The 16,871-nt window shown below is 38.7% G+C and overlaps 2 protein-coding genes across 6 annotated transcripts in view; one reads left to right on the top strand and one right to left on the bottom strand.

Moving 5' to 3' along the window:
* Positions 1 to 4,569, bottom strand: part of LOC101895846 (serine/threonine-protein phosphatase 2A 56 kDa regulatory subunit epsilon isoform) — a 51,840-nt gene extending 47,271 nt beyond the window's left edge. For 2 of the 5 annotated variants that reach the window (XM_020037447.2, XM_059118228.1), the window contains exons 1-2: positions 4,425 to 4,568; positions 3,457 to 3,545 (exon numbers count right to left, since the gene is read on the bottom strand). The gene's annotated coding sequence lies outside the window, so the exon portion shown is untranslated. Of the gene's footprint in view, positions 1 to 3,456 lie in introns of all 5 variants that reach the window. The other 3 variants (XM_020037445.2, XM_020037446.2, XM_059118218.1) reach the window with 3 other exon arrangements.
* A 1,467-nt stretch (positions 4,570 to 6,036) lies between these two features.
* On the top strand, positions 6,037 to 16,716 carry LOC101895557 (G-protein-signaling modulator 2). The gene is made up of 3 exons (XM_005185442.4): positions 6,037 to 7,029; positions 7,088 to 7,680; positions 10,456 to 16,716. The coding sequence occupies exons 1-3, from the start codon at positions 6,339 to 6,341 to the stop codon at positions 11,287 to 11,289; spliced, it is 2,118 nt and encodes a 705-aa protein (XP_005185499.1). The 5' UTR covers positions 6,037 to 6,338; the 3' UTR covers positions 11,290 to 16,716.
* Positions 16,717 to 16,871: the final 155 nt, after the last annotated feature.

Raw genomic sequence — 16,871 nt, 5'->3', positions numbered from 1 at the left:
CCATACTTATAACCTATCTAGTATTGATGGAAATATTGAGATGTGCCAAGTTTAAATGGAATTGTATGTTAAGTTCGTGTTTTATGAGCTTCATGAGCATTCAAAATGTTAATCCTTTGTGGGGGAGGTACCAGAAGTTGTGGACCATCTTCAAACCAGGCCTTGGGCTAATAAAAAAATTGTGATTTGTGTAATTTGAAAACAAACCGACTCTCACGTCACATTTTATCAGAGTTATAATTTTTCAAAATTTTGACCTATTGTAGAGGAGGTACTTGATGGAGTGGACCGATATTGTCCATTTTCACACCTGGCCTAGCACCGACGCGAATATTACGATATACAAAGTTGGAGTAAAATCGAATAATCTTTTCACTTTCTGTGCAGTAAATTATTTGAAAATGTTGAAATTTTTGTGGGTGAGGTACCAGAAGGAGTGGGCCGATATTGCCCATCTCCGAACTCGATATAAGTTTGACAATAATATTACGATGTACCAAGTTTGGATCAAATCGGATGCTTCCTTCGAGAATTACCGTGCGAGCCAGTCAGTCAGACAGACCGACGAACATCGAGAGATCGACTCCTAATGTCCTGAAACGGATTTGGTCCAAAGAGACCTAGGGTCTAAAACCGTCGATGAGGCACGTTCTGGCCGTATCAAATGATATACATGGTGAGATGAAAAAACTGCAACCAAATTCAGACTGCTTTCATTTTATTGGATTCAAGACTAAAAAAGAGCTAAAGAGTTGCTTCGATTGGCCGAAAGTGGTGAACTGCCGAATTTGGTTTTCTTCGATGAGGAAACATTCGTTGTCCAGCAGTTGGTAAACAAATAAAATGATCGTGTTTACTTGCCAAAGAGGTCAGCTGATAATGTGCACCGACTTCGGTTGGCCACCAGAACTCAAGCGCCGGCTATGGTGATGTTGTGGGCCGCCATAACAGCCGAAGGTCGCTCTCCGCTCGTATTAATCGACCGTGGCATCAGAATAAATGCCCAATATTATCGCGAAAATGTATGTATGAGGGTGTATTAAAGCCTTGGCCACACAAACATTTCCAACGGGACTCAGCACGATCGCACTCAGCACGCGCCACCCAAAAATTGCTACAAAATGAGATTCCTCCCTTCATTTCCAGCGCACAATTGCCACCAAAACCCCCGGATACCAATCCGTTGGACTATTATGTCTGGAGTATTTTGGAAAGCAATGTTGGCACTAAAAAATACCCAAAGTGTTGATCACCTCAAGTAAGCGCTTCGCCGGGAATGGGCCAAAATACCGCAAAGCACCTAATATTGCGTGTGACGGTTTCATTGGCCGTTTGAAGGCCATAATTCGTGCCAAAGTTGACCAATTCGAGCAAATCTAAACTTATTCTAAAATTTGATGCGATTTCCGACATTTTTTGCGTCCATTTAATAAAATTAAAAAAATTTAAAAATTATGGCGTTTGATTTTGTTGCAGTTTTTTATCTCACTCTGTATACCTGCAAACTTTCGGGTACATATCTGCCTCTGATACATTTTTAAAATAATCGTCTATGGGGCACTTAAGCTTGGCTAGTTCCCATATTTATATCATGCCGCATAAATTTCGATTGTCCACCTTTAAAGAATTTCGTTGTTTGGGTATGGATGTACTGAACCCAGCCCCATTGGTACAACAAAATTCCATCAGCTGGAACAACATTTTCAGGTGTATGGGAGTGATATTGTTATTCAGAATAAATTGTTTGAGTTGCTTTTCGTTATTCTACAACAGTATTTTATCAATAAAATAAATTCAAAAATATTATTTAAAAATACACCTTTAGATTCCATCTATCACATATCTAGTTCTCTAGAGCTACTGATAACATTTTCCAAATTATTCCCCAGAAGTCATCACATATTCTTAGCACACAAGATAAATATTGAGTGTTCTGAAATTAGTTCTTGCAATTTCCTTCCAAAATATCTAAAATCTAGCCACCATGGCACAACAAAATCCCATCTACTAATCGCATTAATGAATAATATCATCAGTATTGCATTGAAATTGAAACTCAGAACCACTTGGTGGTGTGTGGTTGGGGGTGGCGTCGTCACTCTTTAACAACAATATTTTTTTTATCAATGAAATAAATTCAATAATATTTTATATATAAACATATGGTAGGTAGGTACCTCCCTCTCCCCTATCTATATATCTTTGTGTTTTTCCATTGTTTATTGTTATAATTATAATATTTTTAGTCCATTTATTGTTGATTCTGTAAAGAAAATATAGCTCAAGGAAAACGATATCAATAGCAAGACAAACAAAAAACCAGAAAAAAAACGAAAACATAACGATCGCCAAAATGTAGAAATAATACAAAGATAGAGAGACAGGTGGGTTGTCTGGAAAAGAACAGAACTTGCACAACAAAAGTCGGGTGAGAATTTATGACACTTCCTAAAGGAATGTGAATTAACGAACAAACGTACACACACCCCAACGCTCACAAGAGAGATAGAGGCGATATTTATAGAACCGCTGATCTTTTTGCACCATCGCATATATACGGAAATTATCAAGTTCAGTTCACGAAAAAAAAAATATAACAACATTCTATGAAAACGTTTTGGCTGTGTGTGTGTGTGGGTGGACGACTAGTACCAAGTAAATGCAAAAAATTATAATTGTTATTATTAAGACACAAAAAAATAAAAAAAATAAATTGTGGTAATAAATTTTGCAAACGAAAAACAATGTTGTGGCTCAAAGTCACTTGGGTTTGCAGCAACTCGCCATAGCCGGCTGATTGGCTGGCTGGCTGGCTTGTCGACCGTCTATTCATATGGAGTTTAGACCTACATACTGTGTGTATTTCTGTCATTCATTCATTTATTCTTCAACACGGACGGGTTTCTATTAGTGTCATTTACATTTGCGCTGACCATTTTGGCTTTTGAGAGGCGCAGCACATATGGACGCAACTACATACATTCATTCATGGGTTTTGTCCATAAATTATACTTGCACTTTTCAAGCTTTTCTATATCATATTATGGGAGGGGTGGGGAGGCTCTATTTCACATGCTATACATATATGAAGTACACACAGGGCAACCAACTAATGACGAAGGCTATAGACCAGCAAGCGTCAGACGACGACGACGAAGTGTGATGGACGACGGAACGAGCCGTCTCTTTTTTTGTTAATCGGTCAATGTTCGCTTGTTAATATTTTTATTGTCGTTTATCTTTTGCCTACTATTTGCCTAGCCTATGAATATAAAAGTGCACAATTAAATGGCCTGCAAAATGGTTGGAGGGGTAACAAAGCTGGCGGTTGGTCAATCATTTTCCACAAAGGTAATTTGTTGTAGCTATGCAAAAGGGGAAAATGTTTGCACTACAACAAAAACAAAATATAAAACAATAAATCACCAATTCAATCATTCATGCAAATGTACTTACCAAATCATTAGCAATCTTTTGTTGTGGACCCCAACCGGATCATTTGTGTGTTTGATTGTTGAATGCAGACAATTGACAACTTGCGATATCTGTAAGAATTGGGAACAGGCGTTTGTTTGCTTGATTTAGTTTGTCTTGAAATGTCTACAAAAAAATTTAGGATTAGAATTGATTGGCGTTTGTGATTCCCTCGTACTACTTGCTGCTGATTCCCTGCATATGTACGTATGTATGTATGAGATCAGGCAATGTGTGGGGGAATTATTAGTTATCTGGCAATATTTTGCTGAATTACTGTTTTATGCGTTTGCATTTATATATGGGTATTTATTTGCTTGCCGAGCGAACAAACGAACGGACGAATATCTACAAAAATCAGTGGTGAAGAAAATGATTAATTGCATAGAATTTTTTTTTTTTATTTCGTCACTTTTATTTCTTGCTATTTTCTTCGTTATGAGACATCAGGAAAATCGATTTTTTTCATATTCTACTCATTTTCCGTGTCTCGTCGGTCCTGCCTCACAATCCACCACTCTCTCTATTTAGGTGCTGCTGCTGCTCGTTGGCTGGCTTGCCTGCTTGCTGGTGGCTGCTGGTGTGTATAATTCAAAGTAGTGAGGTGAGGGGGAGAAAATATTCACACAATTTTGCACTGCAATTATTTTTTCTTTTAATTTTTTTGATTGAAAAGCAAATTTTTTCCAACAAATTTGTTGCTAAAAATTTCCTACTTTTTTCTTTCTTTCTTTTATTTTCTTGCAAATTTTATTAATTTTCGAATCTTTCTTTTTCTGCTTGCTTGCTACTTTTTTTCTTTTCTCTTTCTTTTCGATTTTTTCTTTCTGGGGCACACACACAATTTTTTCTTTCTTTCTCCAAGTAACTTTTTTTGGTTAAAATTGCTTGCTGTTTGAAAAAAATCAAATTCTTTTGCAAATTTCTTCAATTGATTTCAATTTACACACTTTTCGTATCCAGTTTTCACCACCAATAGAATTGCATTGCAATTTATTATGGAATTAATTTTAAAATTAAAATTCTTTTCTATTTTCTGCGTTTTACAAGAGCTGGCTTCGAATAGGGATCTATAACTCGTTTGTGGGCCATTCACCTAATCGTCTTTTGTGTGGTGTGCAAGTGAATCGGTTATCGAATGTGTTATCAAACAATCGAGTGGGGTGGGAAAACATCAAAGTCGTTTATGGTTTCAAAGGGATTGTGGCAACATGACGAGCTGAGGTATCAAGTTTAAGTAATGTTTACATTGCATTGATTTTGAAGAACTTGATCAGTTTTGCCTTGGAAAAAAAGCAGTCTTTTGATGGAATTAATCGCAGAAGAACTTTAAGAGACAGGAAAGGCTTGAAATCTTTTTGTTTTTAATTTTTAGCATGGTTCCTATAATTAAAGAATCTTTTATTGATATGTTGAACGTGACTGCACTTCAATCATAAATCAAAACCTAAATCTTGATTATGTCGTGAAAATAGCATCTTTGAAGAAAAACGGTCCATTGATGCCACCAACCGAAAAATCCACTAAACTGTACCTTGGCTTCTGAATGCTTTTCACTCCAAAAGCAAAAATTCTGCTTATTAACGTTCCAATTGAGCAAAAAATGAGTTGGAAGAAGCGCGCGATGAACTTTCATAACAGAATTCGATTTTTGATAAAAAAAAAAAACAAAGATTTTTTTTACTTCTCCGCAGCATCAGAGAAATCTACCAACCATAATCATGGATGTCTTCCACAACAACGCCACACAGTTTGAGGATGTAGAGAAAACTACCCCTCGGCCATGTTTGAAACGTTGGAAGATCTACGATTGGCTTGTCCAGAACTAAAAAATTAAAGTCTTTACTACTATAACCGATTCTCCCTTTATGATATCAAAAAAAAAAAATTTGCATAACTAGTACATTCTTGCAGATTCTGGAAGGTTTGCAATTTTCTCGCTATCTCAAAGGGAAAATTGATTATCCTGGTAAAATGTATGTTGATGTATGTTATGCTATGTTCCAGAAATGCGAGAATTGCTCTGTTCCAGAACCGCAAGAATGATTCCGATTTCTTCTTTATAATATCGAAAAAAATTGCGAAAATTGAATATTGTTACAGGCTTTAGAACAGAGCTATGTGTAAACGTAGTGTTAATCCATCTCCTGTTCATGGTAGTAGAATACAGGTAGGTGTATCAACGCTTGTGAATATTGATATGTCAAAATGTTTAAAATGTTTTTTTTAATAAGTAGATTTGTATATATTTTCTTATTCGACGCCAAGGATGCTGTCATTTATTTTTACAAATTTATTTTTACAAATTTTAATATTTTTTATTCAAAAAAAATAGCTTGACAGTTCGTGTGTCGATGTGACTACCTGTATTATTCTACCATGTATTGTACCATATATTCAAATATTCCATTTCATTTAATATTTCTCTATGTCAAGTCAATTACCGATAGTTTAATGTGTGGCCCGCAGTCTGTACCAAACTGTTTGCTTGCTCCGATTACATGCCATCGATAACGTGATATCGATTCGTTTGTTGCATCTGTGCTTTCTTAACAATCTTCCTCTTTGTTTTCCATTCTCATCATTAGTTTGTGAATCACTTCTCATTTCTCGTATTTGTTGCTTTTGGGGAAAAAAGAAAGAAAAACTACACGGAAAATTACTGAATTTTGAGAATACAACGCAGCAGATACATTCGAGGACGACGAATAGAAACAACGATCTCTCACACATCGATGTATTCCAGTTTATGTTAAAAATAAATTCCAAAAAAAGAAAGAACGCAAACAAAGTAACAAGTAAAAAGCGTTGTGTTGAGTGAGTGGTTGGTTGGTTGCTGAGTGTGTGTGTGTGTGTGCGTTGGGATGTCGTCTTCATTGTCAGCATCAGCATCGGCTGAAAATGTGAACATCGGTGGTGGTGGCAGCGGCGGAGGTAGTGGTTCAGCTGGTGATGGCTCCTCACAGGACGGGGCTGCACCTAGCATGTGCCTGGAATTGGCCTTGGAGGGTGAACGATTGTGCAAGGCTGGTGACTGTCGAGCAGGTGTGGCCTTCTTTCAGGCAGCCATTCGTGCAGGAACCGATGACCTTCGCACCTTGAGTGCGATCTATTCACAACTGGGCAACGCCTATTTCTATTTGGGCGACTATTCCAAGGCAATGCAATATCACAAATTGGATTTGACGTTGGCTCGCTCCATGAACGATAAGCTGGGCGAGGCGAAGTCATCGGGTAACTTGGGCAACACTTTCAAGGTGATGGGTCGCTTCGAAGAGGCTGTCATGTGTTGTGATCGCCATTTGACATTGGCTCGACAATTGGGCGATAAGTTGTCCGAGGGAAGGGCCCTCTACAATTTGGGAAATGTCTATCATGCCAAGGGCAAACACATGGGCCAGCGGAATCCGGGCGATTTTGGTGATGATGTTAAGGAGGCCTTGACCAAAGCTGTGGAATATTATCAGGAAAATTTGAAATTAATGCGGGAGCTGGGCGATCGTGGAGCCCAGGGTAGAGCTTGTGGTAATTTGGGTAACACCTATTATCTGTTGGGTAAGGTAGAATAATACGAAAATGTATCTCATATTTCATGAAAGTTTGTTTATTGCAGGTGACTTCCAGGCCGCCATTGAACATCATCAGGAGCGCCTGCGCATTGCCCGAGAATTTGGTGACAAAGCTGCCGAACGACGGGCGAACAGCAATTTGGGTAATTCCCACATCTTTTTGGGACAATTTGAAGAAGCTGCCGACCACTACAAACGTACCCTGGCCTTGGCCATTGAATTGGGTGAACGCGAGGTTGAGGCCCAATCATGCTACAGTCTGGGCAATACCTATACCCTGTTACGTGAATTTGCCACCGCAATTGATTACCATCAACGGCATTTGGGTATTGCTCAAGAGCTGGGCGATCGTGTGGGGGAGGCACGAGCCTGCTGGTCATTGGGTAATGCCCATTCGGCCATAGGCAATCATGAAAAAGCTTTAAAATATGCGGAATCACATTTACATTTGGCCAAAGAATTACAAGATCCAGTGGGTGAGAGTACTGCGCGTGTGAATATTGCCGATTTGCGTAAGCTGTTGGGTATGCCCGAGGTGGCACCATCACCCGTCGACGATGATCGTTCGAGCAACACCGACCTATCGCAGGGCAGTGATGTACAGTCAGATGGTTCGGAAAACTCTCAAGGACGTATGGTAAGTTGTAAAAGAAAACGTTTCACCAAAATATTATAAGGGATGAAGAGGAAAGGCTGTCGTTCATTTTAAAAGATAAACTGGACTGGAACATTTGTAATTAACTTTACACAAGTGTATCTAAGATCTTTACATAAGGGCACCTTAATCCTCAGTGCTGATGCATCATTCATCATTGTGTGGAATTTGGAAATCCTACTTTTAAAATACTGTGCCAGGTACTTTTCGAATGGGGGTTGATTTGGCGGGGCACAGATGCAGTGAAATGCGTTGGACAGATAGAATGTAACCGGTTTTTGTAGGCGGCCGACTATCTTCAGTTGCAAAAGATGGCTGTGGACTTCGAGGACGCCATATATACTGTACTGGTTGTTGTTGTTGACTTCATTAGTAAGAGTATCCATCAGAATCTCCTGATAGGCTTTTTATGCAGAGGCGTTCTTATATTGTTGGACCTCCCTCATTAGATCCTGTAGGTGCTTCGTGACACACCTGAGTGGGGGAGTTTTATCCACCACATAATGGTTAGGTGACTCCCAGGTTAACACCCAAGCAGGTACTGCAAACAAAGTATATGATAACGAGGATGCACCCTGTTGCAGTTTTTAGGGCAGTATTTTGATAAGCCTGCGTACTCCCGCACTGAGTGGCATTAGTATTCGAAGACCACACTGGACCCTCACTCTTTATGAGAGCTCAACAAGCACTCCAGCTAGGGTCTTGAGGACTTTGTTTCTATTTGTTTCGATTTATTGCAGATATCGGTACCAAGGGCTTGGGGACCCCCAGGATCTTGGGGTAGTTTTTGGTCAGAATAGCCTATACATTCAGCTACAGTCTAATCTTCGCAGTTTATGTAGTATAGAGTGAGGCCCTTTACTTTCCGTTTTTTTTTCATTCCCTGCCTTGGATGTAGACTCTGAGTTTCCTGAGAAAGGTGTTCAATCTAAAATGTTGTCAAAGAGGGGGCCTGACAATATGATAGTGTAAACATTCGCATCCGAATATCTGTTCCATTGAAGTTTATAGAGGTTACAGATACGAAGAGGTTTCAATACCCAAATATTGGGTAGTCTTGCGATATTAAAACTGAATTTAGACCACCTTTAAGACATATCTCTCTCGAGCTCTGAGAAAAAGTATGACCTGACGTCTGTTGCACTTACCGAGCCGAGCTTTCGATGCTCTTACTCCAGATGAAATCCCAATGTTGATGTAGAAGCTACTGGATGAATCAAGAATTGAGTATTCTACAAAAGGTGAGTCATCCTATGAGTCCCGATGGCTGGAAGTTGGAAAAGGGAAGTCCCGCTACTGAAGCCAAGCAAGGATGGCGCCCTCTTTCAGGGCGAAATTACTTTGTTCACCAGTAGCAGAGACGCTACAGTCTTTTTAACTTCCTCCATATGAGAGCCTCCCTTCTGCACATGTCGCCGGTGCGACAGGCTAGTCGTGGAGATTTGTTAAAGGTATTTGAGGAAGTTAAATGTCTTACCCTCCGGTCAAATTTGAAACTTTGGGTCGTAAACTACATGTTTGGGAGCCAATCGTGCGTCGAATTTAGAAAAAAGAAGTCTACGATCCGAAGAATGTGAAAAAAAGACTCCATTGTAGGGTAATATCATCAGGAGACTTTTAAACCCCTATTTTTTCTGGAATACCACGATCCCTAGACGACGTTGGAATAATCACTTTTCCGGATAATTGTAATCTCATGATGACATTTGTGATCGGCTGAATCAGTACCTAGTTAATCTTAGCGTCTTCTTCGTTGCGAGGAATATGACAATATTCGCCATTAAATCAACGACCACACTATTCAAGACAAGGCCAACTGAGATATGGCTATCACCAAATAAATGTCGATGCCTTAATTCTGATCACCAACTACCCAAAGGACTTAGTGGTCACATTCGATAACCTGTTGAAATCGTCCGCGCATTCCACATATGTTATCGGCGCATTCCACATATGTTAAGGCTCCAACTGGCAGCAATTGGGGAGCTGATAGAGAAACTTCGGTGACATCTTATAACGCGATAGCTCGGTAAAATGTGCGACTTCGGTGTGGTCTGGCAATGTTAGTGCAACACAATGGAAGATTGCTTCCTCGTATCAACTATCGATCATCGCAATAAAAAGTTGAAGCTCCTTCCTGTTCATCAGCACAATGCAATTTAGTCGAAGCAATGCTTGCTTGGCTGTTATAAACAAAGCCATTCTATTCAACACATGGTGTATAGGCTATCTCCACCCAGATATTTGAGGAAACACCTTCATGATGTAGAGGGAGAGAAAGATAGAAATATGAGAGCCTCTAGATTAACAGGTCTGTCATGCAGGGCTGATTAATACCCACTCTGATGAAGCCGAAGAAACAATGTTCTCCTAATCACCACCTGTTGCACAGGCAATCTCCGTTCAGAACGTGTGAGGAAAGACCTTCATGATCTAAAGTGAGATGTATAGAACTGAGAAGTAATAGTATAGGAGAGAATCTCTAAATCAATGGGCCTATCAAACAAGACTGAATAATATTCATATTGGCGCGGCGGAAGAAGGAATGGTGAAATGCAGATTGAATAATAATTCTCGGAGATCAATCGTGATCCATTGTAGCAGAAGAATGATAGTTTTTTTTTCAATACTTTTGTTTGTAGGAAAACTTTTAGGGAAATCTGTAGGGAGTTTTATAACATTTTATCCCTCAACCTCTGCAACCTCTCTAATTTCTCAATTTTTCTCCATACCTACGCCAATTTCTTTTTTTTTCAGGTTCGTGTACGTCGCCAGAGTATGGAGCAATTGGATTTGATTAAAATCACACCCGACGGTAAACGACAGCAAAAACAAGATGCCAAATCAATGCGTCCGCCCATGGCCAAAGCTCAGGATGATGATTTCTTTGAATTGTTATCACGCTCCCAATCCAAACGTATGGACGATCAACGTTGTTCGATTAAAATCAATAAAAATAGTCAGGGACCAAATATTTCCGCACCCATTGCGGTGGTGGGTGGCGCTGCTGGTGCAGTGGTAAGCGGTGGCGCCAGTGGAGGAGGAGCTACTCGAAAACCATTGCAACAACACAATTCCATACAAAACAATAATGGCTTCCCGAATGGTGGTGGTGGTGGTGATGGCAGTGTAAATGGTGCTGGTGCAAATGGTTTGCCGGGACTTAAAACCAATGCTGCTGCGGCAAGTGGTGCTGGTAGTGCTGCGGCCGCTGTAGCAACTGGTAATGTCACGGCTGCTGCTCCCGCTAGTCATCCCCAGTTGTTGCGTAGCGCCACGGCCACGGAAAAAGTTGATGATGACTTTTTGGATATGTTAATGCGTTGCCAGAGCTCAAGGCTGGAGGAGCAACGTTCCGAGTTGCCAAGACCAAATGTACTCATTGATGCTGAGACGCAACCCAGAAATCGACCTGCCGGTCGGGGTACCACAGTACCGGATGAGGATTTCTTTTCGTTAATAATGAAAGTTCAAAGTGGACGTATGGAAGATCAAAGAGCAGCTATACCCATGACGCGCCGTGATGGACCTCCACACACAGGTGGTGGTGGGGGAAGCGGCAGTGGTGGCGGCGGTGGCTCAAACAAGTAAATTGTATTTACCAACAAAATTTAGATAGTCTTATATGTAATCCTTCCATTCATCTATTATCATATATATATATCTATCTTCCCTCTCCCCCTCCCTCGTTCCCATTCGATCAACAATTACATCCCTTATCTCGAAGTGATTCCATTTTATATTCACATTGCATTTTAGCTGCTTATTCTCGTTTATTGTGTGTCTCACATTTTTTACTACTACAATTATTATTATATAATTAAATTTATTTTTTTTTTAATTTTATTCTCAACTTTTACATTCAACAACAAAAAAAAAAAAAAAAAACTAACAATTTGTTTTAATATTCCACTATTTATTAGAGTAACCAAGGAACATTCGTGTTCTTTAAATTAAAACGAGAACAAAAACATAAATATTTAATAAAAAATTAAACAAATGTATTTATATATAACTATTTGCACATAAATATTGTGAAGATCGTGTAAAAAAAACCAATTGTCTTTTTTTATTTTGAAATTTTAATTTTTTAAGTTTTTTTCTTTGCAAGTTTTGTGTTGTGAAAAATTTGGTATTCAAAGCAACCTAGGTTTCTCAGGAATGTAATGAAACAAGAACTGGGTCCATGGTATTGGTTGAAATTGCTACAGACGTATTTCGGAAAAATCAGATGTGCAACCCGAAGGTGTGCTTAAGTCTTTTCAAACGAACTGATTGTTCCGCGCAAGCCACAGTTATCTGGAATAAATTAGAAAATAAGAACGAGGTTGTGAAGTTGCTCCCCCTAGCATTTTGAGTGTAGGCCAAAGTCCTCATCTTCTCGTTGGTCCCCCTAATTGTTCGCGATGTCCGAAAAATCGAGTGGCTAGTAACAGGCAAGAATGCCAACTTATATGCTTATATGCCGATATCACTATTGGCGCCATATGTATTTAATCGAAAACTCCGTCTAGTCATTAGGCACCACTGAAGCCATGAAAGATGCAAGGCCGGTATCACTTTTGTCACCAGAAGCATAGACACTTGAAGATTTCAAATGATCGTTTTCACCGAGTATTCCATTTAGTGTCACACACAAATTAACAACCAGAACATGCAGTGCGACACAGGAGGGACGTAGACAAAAATGAATTTCGGCAAAAATTCGGAAAGGCCCAAAATGCCGAAAAATAAGTTTTCCATGCAATATATACAATAATTTTTGAAAATTTATAACTTTCGGAGGGTCATGCGCTTAATTTATCAAGGGCATTTGTGGATATTGAACGTACTACCCTCCGTGCAATTTAGAAACGTTGGATCGCAAGCTAGGTTTATGGGCGTCAGCCGTACGTGAAATTCAGAAACAAGAAATCAAAGATGGTAGACCTTCCTGGCTCTCCAAAGTGGGGTGATATCACCGTAACTGTTTAACCTCCATTTTTGTGGTATTCCACGACCTCCTAATGGCGTTGTGATAATGTACTGTCGGTGGCGATGTACTGTATGGGCATTCGGACCCATTATTGATTACATTTGCATTTGGTTGATTTGGACAATCGGATCTGCGCTCCCGAACGGCCCGCATACCACAAGGCTGGGAATTGTCAACTAACCAACCGTTAGTTAGCCTCCTCAAGCCGTCCACATATGCCACATCTATCTGTGAAAAGATTATCATTCAAACAAAAGTTGTGAAGTCTCGTGACGGTAGCATTTGGAGAGGAAATCTTCCAAAGCTTATATAACGCGATAGCTCCGTTTGTGATAAAATTTGCGAACTCGATGGGTTTTTGGCAATTTGAATTTACTCACTGGAAGAGCATTCAGTCCTGCCAGAACCAGAACAGGGTGCCTCTTTATGACACCTGTCAATCACTTTCATGAGGAGTCGAATTTATTCTGGGGACACAACAATTGCTTGGGTGTTATAAGCATCGATTTTAATGTGGTCTGCCCACGTCAGTGCTATGCAATGGTAGAGTATTCAATCCTGCCAGAAAGCCGTCCATGGAAATGCAAAATCGTATCTTTTCATGACACCTGCAAATCCCCTACACAAGGAGGTATCATTCTGGGGATGCAATAATTGTGAGGGTATTATAAGCATAGCCGTCCTCATCTCCACGCGGTGGATAGGCAACCTCCGTCGAGACATATGAGGGGAGAGAGAGAGAGGTACAGAGATATAACAGAGCCTCTAGATCAACAGAGACTTAATGGTATTCACTCTAACGTGATGATAGAAGCAAAGCAGGAATGTAGATATCGCATTTTTTTTTGACTTTGCATTTGTAGGAGACCCTGATAAAGAGATTCATCAGAAAAAACACAGCAGTACGAGTAGCTACGGTATTAACTCTGACGCAGTAATCGGAGTAATGAAGGAAAAGAAAATTTATACCATCCTCCCCATTTATGGGGAGGGTCAAAAATTTGAATATCTATGCAGCTCATAAAACACGAAATTAACATCCGATTCCATTCAGACTTGGCATATCTCAATATTTCCATCAACACAAGATTTGCTATAAATATGGTAGGGATCGGACCATTTCTTCTGGTACCTCCCCCACAAAGGGTCAAAATTTTGGATAATCAAAACGATTATAAAATCCGACATTTGCATCCCGTTCTCTCCAAATTGAACACATCACAATATTTTTATTAACCCAAGGTCTGGTGTCAAGATGGAATATATCGGTCCCCTCCTTCTGGTACCTCCCCCACAAAGGGTCGAAATTTTGAATATTCATGAAGCTCATAAAACACGAAATTAACATCCGATTCCATTCAGACTTGGCATAACTCAATATTTCCATCAACACAAGATTTGCTATAAATATGGTAGAGATCGCACCATTTCTTCTGGTATCTCCCCCACAAAAGGTTAAGATTTTGAAAAACCAAAACGATCATAAAATCCGAAATAAGCATCCGGTTCTCTTCAAATTAAACACATCTCAATATTTTTTATTAACCCAAGGTCTGGTGTCAAGATGGAATATATCGGTCCAGTCCTTCTGTGGTACCTTCCCCACAAAGGGTCGAAATTTTGAATATTCATGAAGCTCATAAACGAAATTAACATCCGATTCCATTTAGACTTGGCATATCTCAATATTTCCATCAACACAAGATTTGCTATAAATATGGTAGAGATCAGACCGTTTCTTCTGGTACCTCCCTCACAAAGGGTCGAAATTTGGAATATTCATGAAGTTCATAAAACACGAAATTAACATCCGATTCCATTTAGACTTGGCATATCTCAATATTTCCATCAACACAAGATTTGCTATAAATATGGTAGAGATCAGACCATTTCTTCTGGTACCTCCCCACAAAAGGTTAACATTTTGAAAAACCAAAACGATCATAAAATCCAACATTAGCATCCGGTTTTCTTCAAATTACACACATCGCAATATTTTTATTAACACAAGGTCTGGTGTCAAGATGGAATATATCGGTCCACTCCTTCTGGTACCTCCCCCATAAAGGGTCAAAATTTTGAATATTCATGAAGCTCATAAAACACGAAATTAACATGCGATTCCATTCAGACTTGGATTCGCTCAATATTTCCATCAACACAAGATTTGCTATAAAAATGGTAGACATAGGACCATTCCCTCTGGTACCTCCCCCACAAAGGGTCAAAGTTTTGAATAACCAAAACGATCATAAAATCCGACATTAGCATCCGGTTCTCTTCAAATGAATCCCATTATAATATTTTTATTAACCCAAGGTCTGGTGTGAAAATAGAATATATCGGTCCACTCCTTGTGGTACCTCCCCTACAAAGGGTCAAAATTCTGAGTATTCATGAAGTTCATAAAATACGAAATTAACATGCGATTCCATTCAGACTTGGCATATCTCAATATTTTTATCAACACAAGATCTGTTATAAAGATGGTAGAGATCGGAGCATTTCTTCTGGTACCTCCCCCACAAAATGTTAAGATTTTGAAAAACCAAAACAATCATAAAATCCGACATTAGCATCCGGTTCTCTCCAAATTAAACACATCACAATATTTTTATTAACACAAGGTCTGGTGTCAAGATGGAATATATCGGTCCAGTCCTTCTGGTACCTCCCCCACAAAGGGTCAACATTTTGAGTATTCATGAAGTTCATAAAACACGAAATTAACATCCGATTTCATTCAGACTTGGCACATCTCAATATTTCCATCAACACAAGATTTGCTATAAATATGGTAGAGATCGGACCATTTCTTCTGGTACCTCCCCCACATAGGGTTCAAGGTTTTGAAAAACAAAACGCTCCAAAAAAGTGAAATAAGCATCCAACCATTATTTTTATCTGTATTAGATGAAGTATGAATATCTGCCAATATTAGCCAAATGTATCGGAACCTCCCCCATAAAGGGTTAACAGTTTGAATAATTATAACACAAGGCTGAGCCTATACATCTATCGGCAAAACCGACCGATACTTTTTTTCTTTTTATACCCTACACCACAAGGTTAGGTTAGGGTATTATGTCTTTGTGCATTTGTTTGTAACAGGCAAAAGGAAACGAGATTGACCCATAGTTCCTTTTGATGATCTGCATAGAATCACATTCGATTATGCTTGTCCGTCCGTCCGTCTGTCCATGTATTTTTGTAAAAAAAGTACAGTTCGCATTTATTATCCTTTCCAGATAAAATTTTGCACAAATCATTTGTTTGGCCCAAGAACGAACCCTATTGAAATTGGAGGTAAGCGGTTAAAATATATATATAGCTCCCATATATATGCAAGAAATACACTTGCTAAATTTTATCGAGATCGGTTCAGATTTGGATATATCTCCCATATATAACTTCTTCCGATTTACATTTTATTGTGCACCAAACGTCTAATATTTGCCCAAAAGGGATGAAATTTGACACTTACGACCGAATTGAGTCTAGAAGCTAGTATGTCAAATTTGCCGAAGATCGGTTCAGAAATAGCTATAGCTCCTATATATACTGTTCATCCGATTTGTTATATTTGTTACCCACAGCCGTAATATGCACTCCGTAACAACGATATTCAGGGAAATATATCAAATACAGCTCAGAAATATCTTTGCCAAATGTTATCGAGATCGGTTCCGATTTGAATATAGCTCCCATATATATCTTTATCCGATTTCAAATTAATTGTATGATTGAATTCTCCCATAAAAACTTTTAATTGTTATGTGGAGCTCTACTAAATTAGCAAAGTGGTGTAGGGTATCATAAAGTCGGCCCCGCCCAACTTTAAGACTTTCTTTACTGTTTTTTTTTTAATGATTTTTACAAATTTTTTATTTTCGACGTTTTTATGAAACATTTTTTGCTCAATATTTCTTTTTTTATAATCTTACTTCTCAAACACACTATGCACCTAATCCTACTTCCTGAACCAAACTAATTCATATTATAATAATTCTACCAAATTACAAAAAAAAAAAAAAAAATAGAAATATTTATATACTCCTTTTTAGAATTTATATATATTTAAAAGAAATATACAAAAAAAAAACAAAGAAAAAAAATTTTTTAAAACCCAAAAATCATAGAAAAAAATATTCTCTTTTTCTAGTTAAAAAAAAATACTAATGATCAACAAAACTTGTTA

This window comes from Musca domestica, unplaced genomic scaffold (assembly GCF_030504385.1).
Source record: "Musca domestica strain aabys unplaced genomic scaffold, Musca_domestica.polishedcontigs.V.1.1 1, whole genome shotgun sequence".
Classification (NCBI taxonomy): Eukaryota; Metazoa; Arthropoda; class Insecta; order Diptera; family Muscidae; genus Musca; species Musca domestica.
Note: the sequence above shows the minus strand (reverse complement) of the source record. Positions and strands in the feature narration are given on the sequence as shown.

What these genes read in the sequence shown, in the direction of transcription:
- LOC101895557 (XM_005185442.4), top strand. Translation starts at nt 6,339, where the DNA reads ATGTCGTCTTCATTGTCAGCATCAGCATCGGCTGAAAATGTGAACATC. An exon ending in TAACACCTATTATCTGTTGG is followed by an intron (nt 7,030 to 7,087) that starts GTAAGGTAGAAT and finishes TGTTTATTGCAG; the next exon opens with GTGACTTCCAGGCCGCCATT. An exon ending in AAAACTCTCAAGGACGTATG is followed by an intron (nt 7,681 to 10,455) that starts GTAAGTTGTAAA and finishes TTTTTTTTTCAG; the next exon opens with GTTCGTGTACGTCGCCAGAG.